The sequence below is a fragment of the Choloepus didactylus genome, chromosome 18 (assembly GCF_015220235.1).
Source record: "Choloepus didactylus isolate mChoDid1 chromosome 18, mChoDid1.pri, whole genome shotgun sequence".
Classification (NCBI taxonomy): Eukaryota; Metazoa; Chordata; class Mammalia; order Pilosa; family Megalonychidae; genus Choloepus; species Choloepus didactylus.
Window position 1 is genome coordinate 53,981,150 of NC_051324.1, and position 23,240 is coordinate 54,004,389.

The 23,240-nt window shown below is 45.8% G+C and overlaps 2 protein-coding genes across 3 annotated transcripts in view; one reads left to right on the forward strand and one right to left on the reverse strand.

Moving 5' to 3' along the window:
* Nucleotides 1-1,122: 1,122 nt before the first annotated feature.
* Nucleotides 1,123-3,875, forward strand: HIGD1B (HIG1 hypoxia inducible domain family member 1B). 2 transcript variants are annotated; one of them, XM_037808618.1, is made up of 4 exons: nucleotides 1,123-1,215; nucleotides 2,063-2,210; nucleotides 2,904-3,038; nucleotides 3,735-3,875. In XM_037808618.1, exons 2-4 carry the CDS (start codon nucleotides 2,111-2,113, stop codon nucleotides 3,794-3,796), a joined length of 297 nt encoding a protein of 98 aa, XP_037664546.1. In that variant the 5' UTR covers nucleotides 1,123-1,215; nucleotides 2,063-2,110; the 3' UTR covers nucleotides 3,797-3,875. The 2 variants fall into 2 exon arrangements, with proteins under 2 accessions (XP_037664546.1, XP_037664547.1); XM_037808619.1 differs by lacking the exon at nucleotides 1,123-1,215 and adding an exon at nucleotides 1,834-1,980.
* A 497-nt stretch (nucleotides 3,876-4,372) lies between these two features.
* The window catches only part of EFTUD2 (elongation factor Tu GTP binding domain containing 2), a 37,533-nt gene continuing 18,665 nt past the window's right edge, over nucleotides 4,373-23,240 (reverse strand). Inside the window, exons 10-28 of the mRNA XM_037808617.1 lie at nucleotides 20,906-21,072; nucleotides 19,067-19,191; nucleotides 15,822-15,885; nucleotides 15,369-15,459; nucleotides 13,958-14,093; nucleotides 12,618-12,745; nucleotides 11,631-11,824; nucleotides 10,552-10,663; nucleotides 10,015-10,155; nucleotides 9,261-9,362; nucleotides 8,333-8,415; nucleotides 7,777-7,863; nucleotides 7,437-7,563; nucleotides 7,156-7,243; nucleotides 6,396-6,514; nucleotides 6,141-6,235; nucleotides 5,505-5,658; nucleotides 5,199-5,306; nucleotides 4,373-4,858 (exon numbers count right to left, since the gene is read on the reverse strand). Of these exons, the coding sequence (XP_037664545.1) occupies nucleotides 4,763-4,858; nucleotides 5,199-5,306; nucleotides 5,505-5,658; nucleotides 6,141-6,235; nucleotides 6,396-6,514; nucleotides 7,156-7,243; nucleotides 7,437-7,563; nucleotides 7,777-7,863; nucleotides 8,333-8,415; nucleotides 9,261-9,362; nucleotides 10,015-10,155; nucleotides 10,552-10,663; nucleotides 11,631-11,824; nucleotides 12,618-12,745; nucleotides 13,958-14,093; nucleotides 15,369-15,459; nucleotides 15,822-15,885; nucleotides 19,067-19,191; nucleotides 20,906-21,072 (2,217 nt within the window). The 3' untranslated portion in view covers nucleotides 4,373-4,762. The remainder of the gene's footprint in view (nucleotides 4,859-5,198; nucleotides 5,307-5,504; nucleotides 5,659-6,140; nucleotides 6,236-6,395; nucleotides 6,515-7,155; nucleotides 7,244-7,436; nucleotides 7,564-7,776; nucleotides 7,864-8,332; nucleotides 8,416-9,260; nucleotides 9,363-10,014; nucleotides 10,156-10,551; nucleotides 10,664-11,630; nucleotides 11,825-12,617; nucleotides 12,746-13,957; nucleotides 14,094-15,368; nucleotides 15,460-15,821; nucleotides 15,886-19,066; nucleotides 19,192-20,905; nucleotides 21,073-23,240) is intronic.

A 23,240-nucleotide genomic window follows, 5' to 3' on the forward strand; every position in this document is an offset into this window, starting at 1 on the left:
CCCCTCTCTGGCCTAGACAACTAAGGGCATATGTCATACATCTCTGGAGAATTCAGGCCACTGTTGGGAGCAGAGAGGCAGCACGAGAGAGTGTGTGAAAAACCGGGAGGAGAGTTCCCATGGACACTGGGGATATGTGAAGGCTCTGGGGAGTAGCTGTGACCCTGGGTCTCTTCCTAGAGCAGGGAGTGTTGGGGAGAGAAAGAGAAAGTCATCAGCTGCTGCACAAACTTCAAGTGCTGAAAAGCTCCTTTAGGACAGACACACAGAGGCTGAGGGTAATCTAGGACAGAAGCCAAGGCCTGGGATGGAGCGGAACCCTCTATAGTGCCTCTGTTTCCCTCCACTTGCTTAGCAAGCAATTAAGGGTGCCACAATTGATCAGCATCCCTAATCTTCAGTATCAATCCAGAGGGTTTCTGTTTGGCCATCCCCCTGGGAAGTGGGGTAGTACTGCAGTTGACTGAAAAATTTGGAGTCTGCCAGCCTGGGTTCAGATCATAACACTGCTATTTACCAGCCTGTGTCCCTGGCTAAGTCATTTATGTTCTCCGAGGCTGGGGTCCCTCATCTGTGAACAAACTGTTAACTTACCTTAATAGAATAATTGAGAGGTCTGAAATACATAAATACCTAGTAAAGAGAAGGTGCCAATGCTGGTCATTGTCATCCTTGTAACCTGAGTGAACATCACTCCCACAAGGCAGTAAAAACAGCTCTGGAGAACGGAGGGAAGTTGCAGTTGTTTCAAACTCCTGGATAAATCTCTGTAATCCAGCAAGCATCCTTGAATGGATTTTGACCAAAACCAGAGAGCCTGCCTCCTACAACTGGGGCATTTTACTTCCCACGTTTTTGATAAGAATATTTGAGGCAGAATAACTTGAGGGAGAACCCAGGACCTCTGCCCATCCTTGCTCCTGTATTCTCATCACAGCAAGCCCCTCTCTGCTCCAGCCATTTGCGTCCATGGGATTTGGAAGACTAATCTATCTGGTTCAAGGCTCCCTTCCATCTGATCTCCCAGCCTGGAACTCAGCAGAAGGGGGGTTAAGACTGAAGCCCTGTCCTATCTCCTCCCCTCCATAAAGTCCAAGTCACTGCTCCCCTGACCCCACAGTGGCAGCTCCATCCTCAGCTCTTAACCGGTTCAGAACAGCAGATGCTGAGCTCTGGCCTGGCTGCCTGCACTCCATTTTCTAGCCACCTTCTAGGGTAAGCACCAGCATGCTGAGGACTCATGGGGCCAGTACTCCTTGCTGTTCAAAGACAGAAGGGTGGGCAACTAGGAATAGAAATCGACTCAAGCAGGGAGTGTTTGTCTCATGGTTAGACTTGGAGATGGCACCCCACAGGCAGAATCAGTGGTCTAAGGGCCAGGACTTTGGGGATCTTTTAAGCTTGTGATCAGAGAAGGCAGTTACAGGGGACAACAAGGAGAGGAACAGGAGTCAAATGCCCAGGGGTAGAGGTGGGACCGAGTAATTGCGACCGACATGGAAACAGGGATGCAGCTCAGGACCAGAGGTAAATTTGCTGTTTTAGTATTAATGTGCAAATCGATGCTAAATTGCACACAAATCAATGCCCAATCGTTTTAATCTCTGGCTCCCGTGATTTGGTAACCAGGGATATAGCACTGTCTGGGATGGCTCAGGCTCCCTGAAGCCACAGGGATAGACCTCAAAAGCAATCTTCACAGACCAGCCCCCAGGCCAGTGGGGCCATTAAGGATAAAGGCCCATTCCTCCCACCCTAATCCAAGGATTTTTCCAGCCGGCTTTTCTTGGCCCAGGGATTGTCCCCATAGGGATATGGATGGGGGAGGGGGAAGCAGAGAAAACAGTGAAGAGAACTCAGAATGAGCTGGGGAACAGGCAGCTGTTAGGAAGTAAGGAGATGGAGAAATGGTGGTAGTGAGCAGCCATCTGAGACAGGACAACTGGGACACCAATACAGGCAGACACCATGCCGGGAATGGTAAGAGGGTCTTAGCAGGAAACCCCTCCCCTCCACCCCAGACTGGGGAGAATCAGGTTCTGACTGGGGTGCCTCCTTCCAGGACTGGGCTGAAGCCTAGAAGCCCGGACTGCTCACATCTGGCTCCAGGATGTCTGCCAACAAGGACTGCTGGGTGCCACCTGAGGGTGAGGACAGCGTGTCTGAGAAGCTCCTGAAGAAGAGCAGGAAGTCTCCCCTGGTGCCTATAGGTGAGTGGAAAAAGGAGAGAATGGGGGCAAAGAGGGGACCTTCTCTCAGGGAGAACCACCCCAGTCCTTTCAAAGGAGTAGGAAGCAGAGGTCATAGAACCCAAATGCCCACTGAATGTTCAGAACCCACTGAACAATCAGCTGCTAAAGAGGAGTGAACTGAAGGCAATGATGACAAGGGACACATCCTTACAACGAAATGAGTCTAGATGAGTGCAAGTGGTGGCTGATGGAGTAGGCTAGTGCATGGGGCACAGGGGAACTTGGTGCTCCAACACCAGCGTCACGATGGGAAGGGTCAGAGGAACAGTTTGAGGTCCTCTAGGGCTTCCTTCAAGGCCCAGGGAGAGAAAGAAAACAGTTATACCAGGAAGGATGTGGGAGCCCAGCAGTATTGCAGAAGGGCCTGGAGCAGAGAAAATGGGGGTGGGGGAGTCATGAGGATGGGTTATTTGTATATGGGGGGTGTCGGGGGCATCAATGGAGAGAGGCAGCCACTTTGAAATGCCATCAAGGGGAAACAACTCAATACTCCTGTGATTACTCCCAAGCTGCACTAAAGCAACTATTCATCCAGCTGCCCACCCTGCCAAGTGAGCTCTCTCTTCAGGAAGTGCTTGCTTGTGCTTGCTGTGTTTGCTTGGCCACTGTACTTGGCAGCTGAGGCCTAGGGGTCATACTCTGTGCCTACAGGCTTAGGAGGCTGCCTGGTGGTGGCAGCATACAGGATTTACCGGCTGAAGGCACGTGGTTCCACCAAGATGTCCATACATCTGATTCACACCCGGGTGGCAGCTCAGGCCTGTGCTGTGGGTACAATCATGCTAGGTGAGTACCTTAGTGGGGTCTCAAGGGAATGAGGGCAAAACAAACCAGGCAAGGTCTGGTTGTGAGTTCAGACAGGTGAGGGACCATGATTTAAGTCCCTGCTCCCTATTTTAGGCTCTACATCAAGTCCCTGGGCGAAGCCCCCCATACCAAGCCATTTTCAGGGTGCCCTGTCTGGTCTCCTGCCCCAGGCCTATGGGCATGGTGTACAATCTGTTTTCATGATAGTCTGCCCTAGAGGTGAGAAAATGCATGCAGCAGAACATATGGTGAATTTCTCTTCCTCTCTGGATCAAAAGGCAGATGGGTTTTTGCTAGCCATGAGATGCTGGGCAAATTCCTCGCCCTGAGCTGCAGTTGCCCCATGTAAAACATGACGATAACACACCTGGTTGGTCCACCTTATAGGGTGCTGTGAGGTTTCTCAGATGGGTAATACATGTGACGTTCCTGGTGAACTGTCAGGCACTGATTGCACAGCAGCTCTGGGATGTCTCCCTGGGCCATGTGGTCAGGTGCTTGGAGCAGCTGTTAGGACCCAGGGCCGAATGATGAGAGGGAAGCTGGACACTCAAGCAAAGAGCTAGCATTGAACCCCTGGGACTCTACAGTTGTCATCCTCCTGATACCCGGGACAGAAAGAGGACAGGTGAAGGGCTCGATGCCAAGGGGCATTTTTCCTTCTCCCTCACACAGGTGTCATGTACACAATGTACAGAGACTACATCAAGAGAACAGCACAGGATTCAGAGAAGTAAGATTCCTCCAGCAGTTGGGACCACTGGAGGCCTTAAATCAGTCACTGATATACTCTTAATAAAGTAATTATGAGGAAAATCGTCAGTCTCTTCTACATGTTGGGGAGAGCACAGTAAGGGATTGGTGGTGGCTGGTGGGAGAACTTGGAGCAAGGTCTGGAAATCAAAGCAGTCTGGAACCCAACTCTAGGGCAAGAAGATTCTTCAGGAACAGCGGTACTGTGAGGAGGTGTTAACCCTGGTAGAACTCTGATTCCAGAAACAAAACTCCCAAGCCACTGCAGGTCTGACCCAGAGAGTGTGGCACAGAGAGGACAAGAGGCCAGGAGTGGGAGTGGGAGGGCAGGGGCCATAGAGAGGCCTTGATGCTCATGGGAACGCTGAATTAAGATGCAGGCATCCCTCCCACCACAGGCTGATTCCCTGGGGACCCAGGCAGGAAGAAGATTCTGCAGCTGGGAGCAGAGACAGTGACGCCTCATGGGAGATGACATATATCCAGAACCCAAGTGCCAGGACCTGACTGTGCTAGAGGAAGGGGTGAGGGGAGGGAGGATGAAAGGAGCAGAGCCAGGCAGAGGTCAGAATGTTCTGTTCACTTACAAACCATTTCTAAGGTCAAACTTGTAAAAAATAAAATGTCACGTAAATCCTGAAGACAGGGCCCTTGGGGTTAACCACTTTCACCCCCTTCTCTATCCCTGAGCCTAAGCTCCTCTTTGTTCCTTGGGAATGGAGCCAGGCAGAGGCCACAGAAGGAATCAGGAGGGCAAATGCTACTTCCTCACTGAGACTCTGGGTTCGAGGTTTTGGGTTGTTAAAGAAGCCAACGGCAGCGCCTCGATACTCCTTGACAACATGAAGTCCAAGCCTCTCCAGGTACCAGCTTCAAGCGCAGGAGCTGTGGCCGAATGCAGGAAGGAGCTGTGGCCAAACGCAGGGAGGAGCTGCCAGGAGTCCCTGCACTCACATGGGGTAATTAAGCACAACGTCCTGTTTGGCGAGCTCCAGCAACATAGGATCATCGAAGAACTTGCTGATGCTCACATCTTCACTCAGGCCCTGCAAAGAATGGGGGCAAATGCACGAATGAGCCCTAAGTGGCAGAGACCTGCACTTGAGTGGAAGGCTGGCACAGGGTGGGATGTAGACTAGGCTGCCTCTTTCAGGAGCTGGGCCTTCAGGGCATCATCACAGGAGAAGGCCTTCTTTCCCCAGCCAGATTGGACCCCAGGTCTAACTGACAGAGGACTGTACAGAGCACACTTCTCTACACTAGGCGGTAAACTGTTCTGTCTATTGGTCTTTGGGAAAAGTTCCAAAAGGAAAAAATGAAGAGAGATCCAACTCTTGCTGAGACCCCAGAGGTAGAGGGATGGTGATGGACCGAAGGGATACAAACCTTCCTACGACGGGTTTTGATCATGAATTCCCGGGCCAGGTGAGGAGCTGGTTGTGGTTCCAAGGGGCGGATGACAATGCTCTTGTCCAGTGGATCACCAGGTACAATCTGAAAAGCAAGAGGGTTTCAGGTGGCCCAGGCAGACTTCCTAGAGGATTCAGGATAGAAGTAGGACTCTTCTCCAGGATGTTGGAAATCTCACTTAGAGTAGCTGAAACTATACAGCTTGGGACATGAACAGATCAGAGCGGAACTAGCCCTACAGAGGTGGGAGGCCAAGTAGGCCAGCCTGCACCATTTCCTCACCTGCCAATGGTGGAAGACAGACAGGGAAAAGGCCTGTCCCTGGGTATGAGTCCGCAGATCAGTCTCAAAGCCAAAAGAGTCGATGGCTGGGATGAAAGCTTTAATTGTGTAGAGGGGGGAGCCTGGGATGGGCGCATCCTGAGTCACGTGCCCTCTGAGAAAGAAAAACAAACACTGAGTCTCTGGTCCCAGAAGCTGAGAAATCTGCCCCCAAATGCATCCCAACCAAGAGTTACCATTAAAGAAAGAATAACCACGAATGCTCTAAAGAAGGCAGAAAAGGCTTGAGACTCTGAGAGTAAGTCCTGTGGAAGTCAAAGGTGCAGCACCCCTGGGCAAATGACAGGAATTGGAACACAGACGGGACAGGGGCCTACAGACATTCCCATTGTTGACACACTCAGCCCTTTCCCCAGAAACTCTCTGAGGAGGGGGTCCCAAGAAAGAAACTTCAAGTTTTAATCTGCAGTAAGGCTGGGGATTGCCTCATTCCTGTTGCCAATTCCTCCTAAGAAATAAGCTCACTAAGGTTCGGGAGTGGAGAGGGTGGGAGGCCAATCTCCCCTTTGGCTACAATAGCTGAGTTACTTCTTGCCCTGCTCTTTCTCTCAGCCTCCCCTTAAAATAACTGCTCACCTGCGCCTGGCCAGGACAGTATAAACAGCAGAGACACAATCTGCAGGGGCCTGTACCTCTACAAAGTAGTAAGGCTCCATCAGACGAGGGGTAGCCTGCAATGAGAACAAGAAGAAGGTTCTTCAGCTTGTGGATGGCTGAGGAGTGAGAGCCCAAGTACAGGGAAGGCTGGGGGCTGCAGGCTGAACGCCCCAAGGGCTCGGTCCTCCACTCAGTCCCCTAGAGCAGACTGTCCCCTACATCTTATTCACTCACCATGAGGAAGGCGGAATAGACGACTCTCCTGGCTGTGGGGATGATCTGGCCCCCGCCCCGGTGCAGGGGCTCCTGGGCAACCACTGCATCCAAGATCTTAAACTTGACGTTTCGGATCACTGAAAAGGAGATGGGGGCAGCTAAGAAGTGGTTCTGGTGCTGACCAAGAGACCACAAGCAAAGCAGTGAGGAGTCTCTTGCTGCCCTTCAGTGGTCTTATAGAATATGCTACAAAAATTACACTGGAGTTGGGAGTTCTAACAGATGATATGCAAGGCCTGTAGCAAAGTTTAAAAGTTAAGCATGCACATTCAGTAGTGTTTGATTCAGGCCAAACTCTGGCATCAAGTTCACCTAGCAGTTTATGTGTTTTTTCTATAGATACTTAACGATTTCTGGATGCAGAATAAGTTCCAAAACTGCACATTTTGTCCCACAAAAGTCCAACCCTCAATTCTGGTCTATAAGCCACTCAAATCCCATCCTCCGTTTGATACCTCTCCTCAAACACCCAGAGCCAAACCCTTCTCGGGAATGAAGAACAAATGTCAGTCTAGAAGTGGCTTCATTTGTAGGATGTACTAAGTGGTAGCATCAGGATAGGGAAGGAGGAGACTGGAAGAAGCTGGCCCAGAACATGGGATGGCCCTGTGGACTCTACTTCTGCCAAGTCCCTAAGATGGTGGGCCCACCCCACCTCCCAAGTCAGGATAAGAGTACTCTAAAGAGGACTGGGATGGGGAGATGCTGGTGGACTCACACTCATCACAGAGGGGGCCTTCTCTGGTTCCCCACTGAAAACCTTGAACAATGCTGTCCTTCACTGAGCCGAGAAGTGCCTTGTCCACCTGCAGAGAAACATGAGAGCTCCTCAGCAGTGACCCTGATGATAACCCAAGAGTTTAGAAGGGGGAAAAGGTAGGTAAACCTGGAAGAAGGAAACTGTCCTTCATCAGAGGACACAAAACATTCTTGGGAAAAGAAGACTTCGTAGTTTCTTCCACTCAAAAGCTAAGAGACCACCACATGGTTCTGTTGTACCTCAGAGGGCAGGGTATCATCCACCAGGATGTTGGGGCCAGTAGCATCAGGGCCAAAAGCCCAAATGGAACGGGCAGCTAGCAGATCCCAATCATACTTGGTTTGGAAAAACTCTCCCAGCTTCTTTCTGGGGAAAGGAAGACAACACAGAGGTGTAAGATGCAGCTCTCTGATTGCTGGCTTCTGGGGCCAAGGACAATCACGTTATCCTACCCATCCCAAGCCCAGGGCAAAAGTAAGGGGAAAGACAAATCCAAGGAGGACGTGTGGAAGTGCGACCTGGCAGGCAGGCTAAGGCACCTGTCTCCTTTCAGTCTGGAATCAGAGCCACACCTCTCACCTGTTCCACGTGATCTGAACCACCTCGTTCTCTATGTCCTCAGCAAGGCCCTTCTCAAGAGGCTCAGCAATCATGGTGATCTTGTTTCTATTCAGAAAGGAAATGGGTACTGAGGAGGGTGAGCAAGACAAGCAGAAGGGGCATTCCTGAGAAAAGGGGACAAAGGGAATAGCTAAAGCATTGACATCAGTGAGAGCCACATGGGCAGGGTAGAGCAAAAAGAGCTCATCTTCTGTCTTCTTTCATTTGAATCTCCCAGACTAAAAAACAAAGTGGGGGCAAATTTTAAAGATGGTCATATTATAGAGAAGTGGCAATTATGAAACTGCTCATTGGAGTACCTAAGGCAAAGAATCCATACCATCTTGCCCAAAGCCACAAGACAAGAGAGGGTGGGGGTGAAACTTAAATAGCTCATGTGCCCCATCCCAAGACTCAGAGGTCTAAGCTTTGCCTCTATTCCCACAGTGCTTGCAGCTGGGTTGGTCCTGGGGGCAGGAGACATGAGCATTCTTGAGGCATTCAGTCCCAGGGACGCTGTGACTCCTTGGCTTACTTCTTATTGGGTGTTTCAGCAAAGCACTTAAGGGAGGACGTTTCCACCACCGTCTCACAAAACGTGACAACTGGGTCAGCCACCTGGGAAACAGAAAATAAACTGGTGGGGCAAAGTCTAATTTTGTTGGAAGGACAACCTTCTACCGAAGGGAATTTCCAAGTGCCCTTGACACTAGTTCTGCAAGAAACCCCTCTGCCTTAATCAGCATAAGTAATAAGCACAAGAGCAGGTTAAAAGCAAGCTGTCCATACCATCATTAAAAAGCCTGAACCAAGAGAAAAATTAGGGTTTTAATTATAGTCCTCCAAGGTATCTTTCAAGATGCATTCAGCCATCCCACCCGAACAACTCATGTGGGTCTGATGGAGCTGGCACTAGAGACCCACTGGTGAGCCCCATTTCATTCTCAACCCATAACAATGTCTGGGTACGGCTCCTCCTTGAGGCTCCCACATGGACTGCTGCCCAGGAAACTCAAATGTCTTCTACAGAACCAGTCCTAGGTACATCAACAGAAGAGTCTAAAAGGGGTACCTGAAGGCACTCATCACCACCACTACAGGGCTATGGAGAAAATGTGTGTCTCGACTAGGAAACTGAAGCCAGCCAAGCAAGGGGTGACAACAAGACTTAATGACAGATTAAAGAGAGTGCCAATCCCCACTCTCTGCTCGAAGCAGAGAACCTTTATCACCACAGATGGGTTATTATGTGCTGATCTGAAATGTATGACACTGAGAATAACCCAGCAGAAAGGGACAAATCAGATTTCAAATACCTTCCCCTTCCATATACGAGCTACAGAGCATGCTTTTCCCAAACAGATCTCCTCCCCTAGTTCACCACCCCCTTCTTCTGGAGCTTCCAAAAGAATCAAGGCTTTGATTACTTGGCAGGGGCTGAAGAAAGGGGGCCACTGCTTTACCTTGATGTCTATCTCTGAGTACATCTTGCGCAAGTCGTGCATCACACAGTCCAGGTAGAGCTCCCCGGTGCCCAGGATCACATGTTCACCAGACTCTTCCACCTGAAATGCAACAGCCCTGGTAGTCCCAGCCTGAGCTCTCTTGTGCCAGCAACAGAAGATACAAACAAAATCAAGGCCAGAGCACAGAAGGAGGTGTCTGAACCATTATCAGAAACAGCTACTGCTCTAGCCTCTCCAAGAAGGTTCAGTGGGAATCAGCAACCTATGAGTCAGTCCACAAGCCATCTGGGCCACTCAGCACAGTGCCGTCAGGTTTGAGGTCACTTACTGAATTCCCATTTTAGTCATATACGGAAAATCCTGCCCTATGTCCATGGACACAAGCTGACCCTTTAGCCCTGACCAGCAACTAAGAAAGGCATGCTGACAGACTCAAGAATGTGGAAGGATCAGAGTAACTCACTTTTCCTTCTATCTTTTCTGGAATATCAATTCAAAGCATACACTCTAAGGGACATCTTTATCCTATCTAAAGACACTTGGGGAAGACACACACACAAACCCTGAATAAACATGGTCTTGTTCTACCTTCAAATGACAGTAACAGGCAGGAATTAGCTCCTAGATAGGATGCTGGAGCCAGCAGATCAGAGATGCCTGATGGACCTGAAGTAGAGGGGGGCAGCACAGACAAGTTTCCTTGGGCAAGAGGGCTAGAAAGCTAGAAAGCTGCTGGGGGTCTTGGGCATACCTTGGTAGTGAGGGATGGATAACTCTTGTTGACCTTGCGAAGGCCATCGAGCATCTTGGGGAGCTCTGAGGGATTGACTGGCTCCACAGCAATCTTGATGACAGATGTGGTGTTGAACTTCAAGGGCCGGAAAATCTGAGCCTGAAGATTCCAAATGCAGAGGGGTGAGGGCAGATAGCCTGAGTAGGCACAGAAGAAGGTGCAGAGGTAGGAGAGGAACTGAGGACTAGCTCAGGATCAAACTATTTCCCAACCAGGAGCCAAGGTGCCACTTGGAGCAACCCAAAGGATCATTCATTCCCAAAGAGAGAAGGGAAAGAATAAAAGGAACAGGAACTCCTCCTACTTCCTAGCCTTTGAGCCAAGCATAGGGAGAATCCAGCAGGATCCAATCTAGAAGGCTGAGCCCATGCTAGGCCTGGATGTAGGAAGCGGCTGTGGCTCTGGGTTTGTTCTCTGTGAGTTCTCATTCATTGTGCTGTGGTTCCCTGTAACCCTCCGTGAAGAGCCAATCCAGTGGCTCTTCAGAAACTCTACCTCCTCATTGCCTCGGGGTTCAGTTATGGTCGCTGTCTTCACAATTGGTTGATCAACACCTTCAATCAGAACCCAGTTGCCAGCAGGAACACGGTTCACCTCGATGTGGTACCTGGAGCAACATCCAATGAGCAGCAATGGAGCTTGGACAGAGCATTCATTCCATGAAAATTTACTGAACACCTGCTGTGTGCCAGGCACTGAGCTTGGTGCAGGGTGAGCAAAACAGATACACTTTAGCAGGGGAGAGATACAATAAATAACCAATCATATAAACACACATACATGTGGTTACAAACTGTGATGAGTGGAAAGAGAAGTGCAATCCTTATTATAATGAGAACAGAACTGGAAAACCTAATTCCAATTGGAGGTTCATGGTAAGCAAGCCGCTGCCCAAGGAACAGAATTTAAGGGGATATCAAAAGCACCACAGAAGTAGCAGATACTTCAACTCTTCCAGTTCTTCAATCTTCTTCTCCCTTCTAGGGAATGGGGATGGATTTGGAGGGAGGAAAAGGGGCCACTGGCCAGGCACAGCATCCTTGCCAACCTTAGTTCTGCTAAGGTTCTGCTTGCCAACCGAGACACCAAATTTATGAACTGACAAGGAGCCAGAAGCCCCAGCTAAGTTTTGGCTCTGCAGATTGGGATGTTATGAATGATACAGGTAAATTTTCTATCATAGTCAAAGGATAGATGGTGAAGGTTGGGAAGCAATTTCTTTTGGGAAGAAACATGAAGGTTATGACCTAACGAATGCAAAAGAGGAAATGAAAAGAAGATTAAGATGAGTAAAAATAGACATCCTGGAAAAAAAAAAAAAAAAAAAAAACGCATACAAGACACTCAAAATACAAAGGAAAGGCATTTGGTATTATCCCAACAGTAGCTGCCTCTTGGCCCTTGGGTGGTAAGAACTCAAAGTCAATGGATCTGCTAAGGGAGGGTCATCTTGCCTCCTATTATAGGGGGTTAGACAGCTACTATATTTCCAAGGGATATCACCCCTTCCATTTCCTTGGGACAATCCTAGTGTAGAGGCCAAGACATGCACCTATAGGATCTGGTTGGCGTACCTGGCCACAGAGATCCAAAGGCGGCCCACAGTGCATATCTGGGAGTCCTCCTCATCCTCCAGGGTGTAGTTCTCCCCAAGAACCTTCACAGGCTGTCCAGCATGGATGGTGCCACTCAGCACCCGGCCAAAGGCATGAAACTGAACTCCATCATCTGTGCTGTACATCTTGGTAGTGTGGCACATTAGGGGACCCTGGAAGAGGGGAAAGAGTACAGCTCCAACTACACATACCCTCTGGGTAAGCACCACTGTCTCTCTCCACTTCCCTTGAGAACAATGATATGAGCTCTATGAGGAGGCAGCGAGATCTAGAGGAATATGTGGGGATCTTCTGGGAAAATCCAAACCATGTCCTGCCCCCTCCTTAGTTAACAGAAAACGCAGGCATAGCAAAAAAAAAAAACAAAAAAAACAAAAAAAACAACTAATTTTGTTTCTTTTTGGGGTGGGGGTGGGGGGTTGAGGGCTATGGGGAAGAGAAGCAGATTTAGGGTGGCAGACTGGCATAAGGGACAAGACTACCTGCACCAAAGTTCCTCAGAACATGTAACTCACAATTCTCAACTGGCTGCATGTTTATGCTGAGAAACTAGACTGCCTGAGGAATGGCTGAGAAGTACTTTTTTAAAAGCCAAGACTGACAAAATTAGCTACCCCTTGTTGAATCTTCACTTTCTGCCAGGCACCATATGAAACACAACCGTAAAACATCCTTAATCTTATTTAATTCTCTTAACAATGCCTAGCTATTAAGATATCCACTTTATAGACCAAGACTCTGAGACTCAGAAAGAATAAGTAATGTTCTTAATGTCATACCACTCACAGTGGCTACGTGAGGCTTTGCATTCAGGTCTGCCCACCTAGGCTCAAGGGAGGGGCATGAAAGGACAGGAAGGATGAAGACCTTACTCTTACAACCAGAAAACAGTATCCTCAAGCAGAAGGGGAGAACCAGAGAAATGGGGTGACCATGTCTCCTTACATCAGGGTCACAGTCGCTCATGGCCTCGCCGAGGTCAGAGTCCACACCGCCAGTGTAGGTGTGCTCAATCTTGGGCTTGGCGCCCACCTTTGGAGAGGGGATGTGCTGTACACACATGTCCACGAAGCCTGCGGAGGCAGAAGAGAAAGCTGTCACTATACTCTCTCATGGGGAAATGAGCCACCAGTGAGGTACTGATCCACTCATAATGGTCAGAAAGCTAAAAGCGAGGGGACTGATTTTCAGCTTTAAGAAGCTATGGTTTTAGGATTCAAGTGATAACTACTTTTTCCTAGGAATACACTGCTAATAGATGCGGAGTCCCATGGATGGCAGGGGAAGAACAAAACGCTGGTCTTAGTGGTATACAGATCCTTGGAACTCAGCAGTCAAAAACTTTAATGTGTCTCTTTCAATCCATGACCTTTTATTGAATATAAGCATTCATTGAGCACTTCCACTGAGCTAAATAAGCACCCATCTCTTTCTATTTGTACTTAGAACAATCTCAGAATTGATTCATACCTCTGAGAAACACTGTTTCTGTTCAATAATCTACCCTGCTTTCCTAAGAGAAACAATAAGCCCTACAAGAGAAAACCCTCTTTAGCACATTGGGGTAGACAGGAACTGCCTTCAGTTGGTCAGACTGATGGTGAGCCCAAAATGAGCCACTCTAACTGTGCACCTAGAGGTGAGACACCTAATTGCCAAAGGACTTAGAATCATAGATTGCTGAGAGGGCCCTCAGCAATCTCCTTTTCCAATGCCCTCATTTTATAGACAAGAAATTGGAGTCACAGAGGAATTAGGTCTGGTCCAGAGTTACCCTGGAAAGGCCAGGGCCAGGCTAAGGTCAAGACTCAGATCTTTCCTCAACCAGTCCAGTGCCCATTCTACTGAGCTCCTGCTTTCTGCGCAACTAAAATACAAGAGAGGAGCTCAGGGGAAAGAGAAATTTGGATCCACAGTCCAAGTCTCCCGAGTCCTAGCCTAGTGTTTTTCCCAATCTCTCATACCACCCAGTGAGCACCTTCCTGACCACCCCTGGCAAATATACCAAAATTCAGAATGTGTCTTCCCATCTCCTTTACTTGTACTTTCCTCCTGATAGGGACATTTAATTGCTTTGGGTTCCCAAGACAGAATTCTTGCCCCCATCCACTAAGAAAAGAAGCTAAGAAAAAAACCAGGTGTTCTGTATCCTGACCTGCAGTTTATTTAAGAGGCTTAGATCTCTAAACACCCTACAGGGTAGGGAAAAGTTCCCCAAGATATATGTGGTAGGACAAGATGGTGGTGATGTTATGAGAGAACCATGAGCTTTTTTTCTTAATTACCTGTGAACTCGCCAAAGAACTTTTTGCAGACCAGCCTGAGCAGAGGGCGGATGTTCAGCTTCAGCTCCTCCTTGGTCAGGTGAATGCCAAGCTCGTCCAGAGTCCTTGGGAGGCTGGTGTCCACATCACCCACCACCTGTGAAGGTGTCAGACCCCATGTCAGCTGCAGTGATAAGGGGATGGAAGCCCCATGTGGTGCAACAGAGGAGGAAAAGGGCAGACCAAAGGACAATTCGAAGAGCTACTGCACTAGGTTCTCTTCTATAAGCAGAGCTCCCAGTAAGAACATCAGTTTGGATTCAGCAGAGTCTTTGGTACCTACCCTTCAAACCAACCATGGGCAAAGAAAGCTTGGTAAAATCCCACACCAGACACTGAAAACAGGCGCTCTCAGACTGATTTCTGTCAGTGCTGCCCCCTGGTGTCTGAAAAGCAGCATCTCATCCCACGCAAGAAATCCTCCACCCCTCCCTATTTAGAGACTTCTCAGATTTAGAGGTTCACTGAACTAAAGCAGCCAAAAAAGGTTATCTAGCACTCCATCCCCTGCCAGGGCAGGGCCAAGTTAAATCATCCTCAGCAGACTCAAGGTCTCTACTGAGGCAGATCCTATAAATTTATTTTTATTAATCTATTCCAGTCTGACATGAGATAACCAAGCAGTTTTCAGCACTAAGAAGCTTGAATCATGTTATTTTGTCTTGGTATGCTGTGCTATTTTGTCAGTTGGAATGGCCTTGCACTTTATTTTTTGTATTCATTATACATAGTGCTTATTAAATACTTGTATCTTGGGAGAAAGGCCCATATGAAACATTACTGTACAATACTATTACCCTCTTTTAGTTTTGCTTTTTATTTAGGTAGCACACATTCATGATAGCCATTCTTTTAATGACTGCAAAATATTTAATTTTATGGGTTGTAGCATAAGTCATTTAATCAGATTCTCACTGATGAACATTTAAGTTATTTTCAGTTTTCCTTTCCTGCTATTATAAACAATGCCATATATATATATATATATACATATATACATACATATATATATATATATATATATATATATATATATATAAAATCTGGAGGATTTTTCACAATTATATCTGTAAGTTAAATTTCCATAAATGAAATTATTAGATCTAAAAGGTCACGTTTTTAGTCAATATGTTTCTACAAATTTCTCCGGATTATGCCTTTTCTTTCTTTCTTTTACCCTGATTTTAACAGCATTTAGAACACCATAGTGTTCTAGGCACAAAGAAACTTAATAAACAATTGGTGTCCAGCCACCCTCATACTTAATAACACAACATGGAGTAGTCTTGGAGCAAAGGGCAGTCCAAGTTCACCAGTTTTTCCACCTTGTGCCTCGAAGGGCAGGCCAGAGGCAGGAGGCTGACACACCCACCTGAGCAAGGATCTTATAAAGGGGCTCCAAGATAAACTCCACGAAACTTCTCTGGGAGCTGCTGGTTGGGGCCTTTTTTGTGAATTTTCGCCTGAAAAAGGGAAAAGGAGTTTTGAGTGATGCCAGAAGAAGAAAGTGTTACCAACTCCAAGAATATAGACCCTAAGTTCTGAATCTGAGCAGAGGAAGGAATGCCGTGTGTGTGATGGTAAAACTTCCACAGAGAGACTCCTGAGAGGACACAAGGCTACGACTCTCCTGCATCTCTGAGCTGAGCTATGAAGACATCGAAAGAAATGGCCTATCACCCTGGTTAGTGTTCACGCAGTCAACCCACTGAGGAGAGGAAAAATGGTAGTTCACCTCTAGGAAAAGGGCAGGAACACTTTCGCTATCTGTCCTAACTGGGAAAATGGATCATCCCCCCGGAGAGAAACATCCTGCACTACTTACGTCTTCGGGTTGAAGTAGATGTCACCCCAGAGTCTTTTAGCAAATTCCTGGTAATTAATGTCACCTATAAGAGAAGCAACACAATTATAACCTACCTAGAGAAGTGTTGCTCTAAATTCTGCTTCAGCTGCCACAAGCAGTCAAAACCGAAGAATTCTGGCACCTTCTTTTCTAGGGTCCAGATATTTCTTTCTAACCAGGCAGGCAGACAAGGACACTGAGGCACAGAGAAGGACAGGACTGACCAAAAGTTGACAAAGCTGTGCCGGAGCCAAAATGAGAATCCAGGTATCTCCATCTTCAGTAAGCACAACGGTTTGATTACAGACAAGGACAGTTTATATTCTTTCCTTAAATGGAAGAGGCTCAAACTGCTTGTATGTTATCTTCTGTCTGCACCTAAACCCTGTCCCTTCTGGAGGCGGAGCTTGATGGGTCCCTAATTCTGCCTTTACCCACAGAGAAGCTCCTCTCTGTGCCAGCATGGGTAACCTTCCCACTGCAGCCTTACCAGAAGGCTAAGCCTTGGGCAGGCAATCACCCGGCCCTCTGGAGAGAAGATACCAAAGCCTAATCTTCGTCTCTCTTTTACCAGTTTAGTATTTTCAATTTGACTGCAACCCTAATCCTGGTCAAATGGAACCAAGGAACTGTGGCTTTCAAAATTCAAGATCTTCTGAGTCAAAAGCTCTTGTGACATTTGATTAGACCACAGATATCTCCAACTACCCCCTGCATATTTCCACCCAGATGTCAGACCGTTCCCTCTCACTTGAGATGTCACACAGGAAATCTATCACCTTTTTTTTAAAGCCACATTCCTCTTTTGACTTTTCTATCAGTAAAGCTGCCATCTGCATTTCATCTAAGCTCAAAATCTTTTTCTTCCTCCTTCATTGATTACCAAATCCTCCTTTCTTTTCCACATTAGTTGCTGACACGTTTCCTCCTCTGTGAACCACCATGCCTTTTACACACCACTGTCACTGCACTTGTCACACTGTTGTGTTCTACCCCTGGACAGAATTTCTGGAGGCCAAGGACTGTGCCTACCACAGTTACACAGAAAACACTGATCCAGGTCTCATAGTCTTATATCTGAATATTGGTAAACATGACTTAAAACAGGTAACCCTTCCTGCATTCTGTTCTCCTTCTGATCTATCCTTTCAGATCCTTGCTTATAAAACCCACCCCAACCTCGAATAGCTCTTAACTGCCTACAGAATCAAGTCTAAATTCCTTAACCTGGCATTCCAAACCCTCCTCACTGTGGTTCCAACTCATCCCAAAAGGTGTATGTGAACTGTTCTCCTTGGTGAAAGAGTCCTGTTACCTGGACAGGCCACGGCAAACACCTCCTGCCTCCATGCCTTCTCTCCCAACCCTCTGAATCTGGAATTCTTGGCTCCCTCGTCTAAGCCCCATTGTTGTCACACAGCCTTTCCTAACCACTAGGTCCCTGGAGCTGACTCCTGCTCTGGATCCCCTCAGCTCTACCAGCTTACAGCAGCGACTTGACACTCAGCCCATACGACCTTTACATTGCCATTCAACACTTGGTGAGATTCTATCTACCCACAGGATGAAGTGCCTAGAAATCATTTACCAAGCCTTGTTATATTCCTAAGAGGACATGGTATTCAGTTTTGGCAATATGGTGTAATAGAAAGAGCACCAAAGTGGATTCTATTCTAGGCCCAATTCTATCAATAAGTTTTGTGACCTTGGGCTTAGTCTTCTCATATATACAATGAAAGGGAAGGACTTTATGATCTCAAAATTCCCTCCAATGCTGACTTTCTCATGGTTTCTCATGACAATGAGGTCGAGCCCACAGCTGGGCTCCTTTGTAAACTAACAATGGGTTCAAAGGATGAGTAACAGTCTTTCCCAAGGCTCAGGGCCATTTCCAATCAGAAATTGAACCATCTCTACATTATAATTACAAAAAAGGTGTTGGATTTTGCTTGACATGCTGATACAAAGGACATTCAGAAACACACACACTTCTACTGAAACTCCATTCACATGAATCTCATTTATTGCTCATCTATCCCTTATTTATTTTTTTTTTTTTTGAGGAGTCATCTAGAGAGAACAAGAATCTAATGATGGGAAAATGGTTAAATTATAGTACATTATATTGTGGACTAATGGGTAGTTACATAAAATGATAAAGAATTTTTAATAAAATAGGCAAATTCTTATGATCCAATGTTGAGTGAAAAATACAGGATAAAATTGCATATATAATATGATCTCATTTATTCAAAACAATAAACAGAGAAGAAGGGAAGTAAAACAGAATGTTAACAGGAAACTAATAATGAGATTATGGGTAAATTTTGCTTTCTTGTCTAAATTTTACTATATTTTCCACTTTCTACAATAAGCATGCATTAAGTACGTACATATTAAAAAAAAAAAAAAAAGACCAAGTTTTAATGGCCCTTTTTTTTCCCACAAAAGGAAACATATCCATACTGAGAGTGAGGCTGGGTAACTGACTGGCGAACACAGAAACCCTGTTGCGCCACTGTCTGTCAGCTGTGGGGCTTCTCACAGAGCCTGTCCTCTCAGCTCCAACAAGGCGGGTAATAATGACTTCCCTGCCCTTGGAACACAGAATTTTAAACTTAGAAGGCTCTCAATGTATGTTTCCTATTGGAATTTGCAGTAATAGGGAAGGTACAGAGCTGGAGAGTCAGGGAGCCCTTGAGTTGGGAAGATGGACCCAGGGCTCTGGTGCCAAGGCTCCAGGAATCCATAAAATCATTCAACTGGGCGTGCCAGAGGAGGCTCGTACCTGCTGACTGCAAATCCAACATGGGTTCCCAACCAGACCTGTAAAATTTATAAGTGCCTAGACATGGTTGGAAAGACAGCTAGAGGCCCTAATAGTAAGAAAGATTACAACTTGGAGAAGGGGTTCTGACAGGGCTTTGTGAGCACAGATAATTCATATTTTATTTAATCTGTCTCAGTCTAGGAGAGTTCTGTTCCTGAAATGAGCTCATTCTTCTCCCATTTCTTCCTAGTCACTTCTATTTTTCTATTGATTAGAAACTATTTAGACTGAAGAAAGGGCCTTGAGGCCAAAAAAGAGCCCCAAATGTAAAATAACAGTTGGCAAAATGCTCCTCCAAACAGGGGACTCTAACATGAAGTTAAATTCTGGGACCATCAGCAGCAAAGGCACACATGCCTCTGGAGAAGCTGGCAAGACAGACTGCCAGACTTACCAAAGGTGTCAGCATATATCTTGGCAAAGGAGCCCAGCGTGAAGCAGATGCTGTACTGGGAGCTGGAGAAGCAGACGTTGCCCAGGAGTGGGGAAAGGATCAGGTTCTCATCCGTGGAGTACATGCTGCAACAGAGAAAGGTCATAAGCACAGAGCCAGGCTGGGCAGCATAATACTGACACAGCGCCAAGGGCAAAGGGCAGGAACTTAATATCATAGCCTCTCTCCAATCCCCAGAAGAGGCTTACATAAGCTGATTTCCTGGAGCTGGGAACATTCTACACAATCTTGGAAAAGTTACCTTACCATACAGGCAAGGGGAAACTTGGGGGAACAGAGACAAAGACCTTGGAACAAGGAAATGAATCTAATGTGATAAGATAGGCATATATCTTAGAGACACCTCGATTTTGAAGTACAAGCAGCCATAAGCACCAGTGAAAATAAAAGCAACTTTGCTCTCCACTCTTTACTGTCTCATAGTCTTCTCTACATTGTTTTGTTTGGCTTTGTTTGACAAATTCATGTCAGAACTTTGATTCTTACAAGCCATGCAGAAGTTGTAAGCATCCCAAGTTCACTAACATTTATAAGAAAACCACCATTTATCATACAAAGGGATAGAATCCAAGACCTTAGCCTTACAGGCATACTGTTTTATGGAATCTCTTACTTCAGATATAAAAGTACTGGCTTCGAAAGAGCCATCCCCTCCCCAACTCCACCCTACCTTCCTTATGCTCCCCAGAGGCAACTTCTTTCAAGTCTTTTAAAGCTGCTTTTAGAGCATTTACCTCTACATTTCTAAATAATAGGTTTACATTGCTATTTCTTCTTTAGAGGTTTGAGATATTACCTCTTGACTTCTTATTTTGGCGATCAGAATCTGGCCCCATTCCAACCCCTACCCTTTCCTTTTCTTTTTTTTTTAAAAGAAGTTTATCATTTTGTCTTTTGGATTCCTGCTGTTATGTTGAATTCTAGGGATTCTCAGCCCTACCAGAGATGGAGAGAAGATATGCCTGTTGAGAATTAGTGCTAAAAACTGGGGAGGCTCCTGAAGGTAAATCTGTCTTCTGGTCATGTGGGTACTATCCCCAGTCCTCAACTGTTGAGGTGTTCTCTCAGTAGGACAGCCTCTTCCCAGGCCCATTTGAGGGACTCAAGAAGTTATCCAGTACATGCTCCAGCCGGCAGATAAGACTGTCTTTAATATATATTTACCTAACTTATTCTGATACTGTATTCTAAGTCCTTCCGAACACCACTCATACTTATTCATCTTGTTGAAAAGGAGTTATATTCACAGAGGCTAGAGCAAATGGTTCCTTGTATTACTAAGTCTATGTTAATAATAATAAGATAATAACAGCCACTAACATTATTCAGTCATCAGTTACTGTATGCTAGGCTCTGGACTAAGTGTGCTACATCAAATATCTAAGTTCTCACAGCATCCCATCAAGCAAATATTATTCTTGTTTACTTTTGACAGAAAGGGAAAACTGAAGTTCTACAAGCTTAAGCAAGTTATTTGCCCCACTTTACAGGGTTCGTATGTGGTGAAGATGAGACTGATTGTAGAGTTCAAGGTATTGACTACAACACCAAACTGAAGGTCTGTGTGAAGTGAGCACAACTAGCTAAGGCACAGAGTTAGTAAAGCCAAGGCTGTGGCCTTGACCCCTGTGGAGCCCTGGAAGTGCCTCTAGCCCTGCCTGACAAACTCATCAACACACACCAAGAAAGGGGTCACACCCTGAGGTGTTCAGAGTTAAGACTTACAAAAACCAAGAATCCTCAAGGTGAGGAAGAAACCCAGTCCCAGGGGTCCTATACCTTATTAATCCATTGACCTCATCCACAATGTGGCGCAGCTTGTAATAAGCATCAGTTGGAGGCAGCTTCAGCTCCAGGATCAGCCGGTCAATCTTGTTGATACACACAGTGACCGCCAGCCTCTCCTGCACTGCGTGCTTGATTAGCCGCTCTGTGTTCAGCATCACCTGAGAAAGAGAAGGCTCAGAAGGTGGTGATAAGTGCAAAAGGGGCAGAAAAGTCCAGGGCAGAGCCAAAGATAGTATTATTTCAACTGACAGATTCTGAGGGGAAAAGAAAACCAGGGAAAATAGATTGTTGAGTGGAAGCAGAGATCACCTTGCTCAAAGGCCAATGTAGGAACTCTTAAGACGGCACCTTGTGGACTAATAAATGAATAAATACACTGATTAAGTTGGGAGCCCAGTTTCTCAGTGATAGAGAAGGAACAGAGCAAAGCTAGGAAGAACCTGTGGTGCTGGAATGGAATTGAAGGTTATCCGGATGAACTTTTTTTTTTTTTTTTTTTTTTAATTAGAGACGTTGTGGGTTTACAACTTCTTTACAGAACTCTCATGCATAAAATACTTTACAGAACAATCATGCATAAAGTACAGTATTCCCATACACCACCCTACCACCAACACCTTGCACTGGTGTGGAACATTTCTTGTAACTGATGACAGCATATTTTTATAATTGTACTATTATTTAAAGTGATCTAATGGTTTTTAATATATGTGTGTAGAAATAGATCTAGCTATGTGTAGGTGTGCCTGTATTATCTAGCTCCGTTCAGTGATAGGGCCAGTAGCCATGAGCACTCCAAAGACCAGTTTTTGCTAAAAGGCACCAGACCTCCTTGGAGAAATGGCTGATTCCAGGACTAGGGCAGGATAAATACAAGATGAGTCTGGAACATCTTTTTGTGCCTGAAAGTGAGGAAGTTTCAAAAACAGATGGGACACCTCAAAAGGATAAAAGAACGAGCCGGAAGACTCACTGGCCAAATCTGGGTCAATAAGAACATCAAAATAAATAAGGATAGTAAAGGATTATAACCCATTGAATAAAATAAGAGTCCATGAATCCATATTGATAAAAAATAAATAAGCAAATGGGGAGAAAGGAACACTCTTCCTTGCGACAGAATTCAAAGGAGTAGTAAGTTAGAAAATCACCACTTTGCAACTCTGACAGAAACAAGCCAAGAATCATCAATAGATGCTAAAACTAGGTTGATAAGGAATAAAAAGCATATAGAAATGCAAAGCATTTCCCTACAAGAGGAAAATAGTAACTTTATACTGGAGAAACCTGGGAGACCCACCATAGCCAAGTGATCAAAGTTAACATCACCACAACTGGGTTAAGGGATCTTGCAGCTCTTGATATGATGTCCTGACAAGAATGTAACATTACTTATGTAATAGTGCTGCCCAAAATAACCTGAACCTAATCGTGAGGAAGCATTAGAGAAACCCAAATTAAGAGATATGTTATAAAATAAATGGCCTGTACTATTCAAAAATGCCAAGGCCCTAAAAGACCAAGAAAGGCTGCAGAACAGCTCTGATTAAAGGAGACTAAAGAGACGTGAAAGGAAATGCTATGCATCATCCTGGATTAGATCCTGGATCAGGAAGTTAAAAAAAAAAAAAAAAAAAGGCTATAAAGGACACTATTGGGACAACTGGTGAAACTGAATAAGGTCTGCAGAGTAAGAACTGTACAACAGTATTATATCAATAATAAATTTTCTGATGTTGATAACTGTACTATGGCCATACAAGTCAAAGTCCTCGTTCTTAGGAAATACATTCTGAAACTTTTCACTTTGAAATGGTTCAGGGGGAAAAAATTAATGTGTGTGTTAAGAACTAGAGAGAATTATGAGTAAAATGAAGGTGAGTTCTTTGCATGATTTTTGCAACTTTTTGCTGTCTGAAATAACTCCAAAATGAAATACGTTAAAAAAAAAAGAAATTCTTGCTCCCTCTGCTGGTAATCCCACCAATGACAACACGAGTGAGGTTAAAGCTGCCCAATCTTCCAATTTAGAAAAATGAAAGATGTCCTGGGCTTTTTAGCTCCACTCTCTCTTTACTTTAGAAAAATTCATTAATGTGTTAAATCTTATTTCTGTGAATATACTCTCCTTCTTTAAGTTTTTCATTTTATCTTTGTGTTTCCTAAATGACAATGGGCCCTATCACTTTGAGCTTCACTGGGCAGGAAGCAAGGGGGCCCATGTTGGGAATTAATTTTGAACTTCATTTGCTGTCCTAATTTTAGAGTGAGTCTAAGCATGACACCCACAGACTCATGTTCTCTGGCTCCCAGCTCACTCGGTGCT

Coding starts and splice junctions, on each gene's coding strand:
- HIGD1B (XM_037808618.1), top strand. CDS start 2,111: ATGTCTGCCAACAAGGACTGCTGGGTGCCACCTGAGGGTGAGGACAGC. Junction 2,211..2,903: donor GTCTCCCCTGGTGCCTATAG/GTGAGTGGAAAA, acceptor CTGTGCCTACAG/GCTTAGGAGGCTGCCTGGTG. Junction 3,039..3,734: donor TGTGGGTACAATCATGCTAG/GTGAGTACCTTA, acceptor TCCCTCACACAG/GTGTCATGTACACAATGTAC.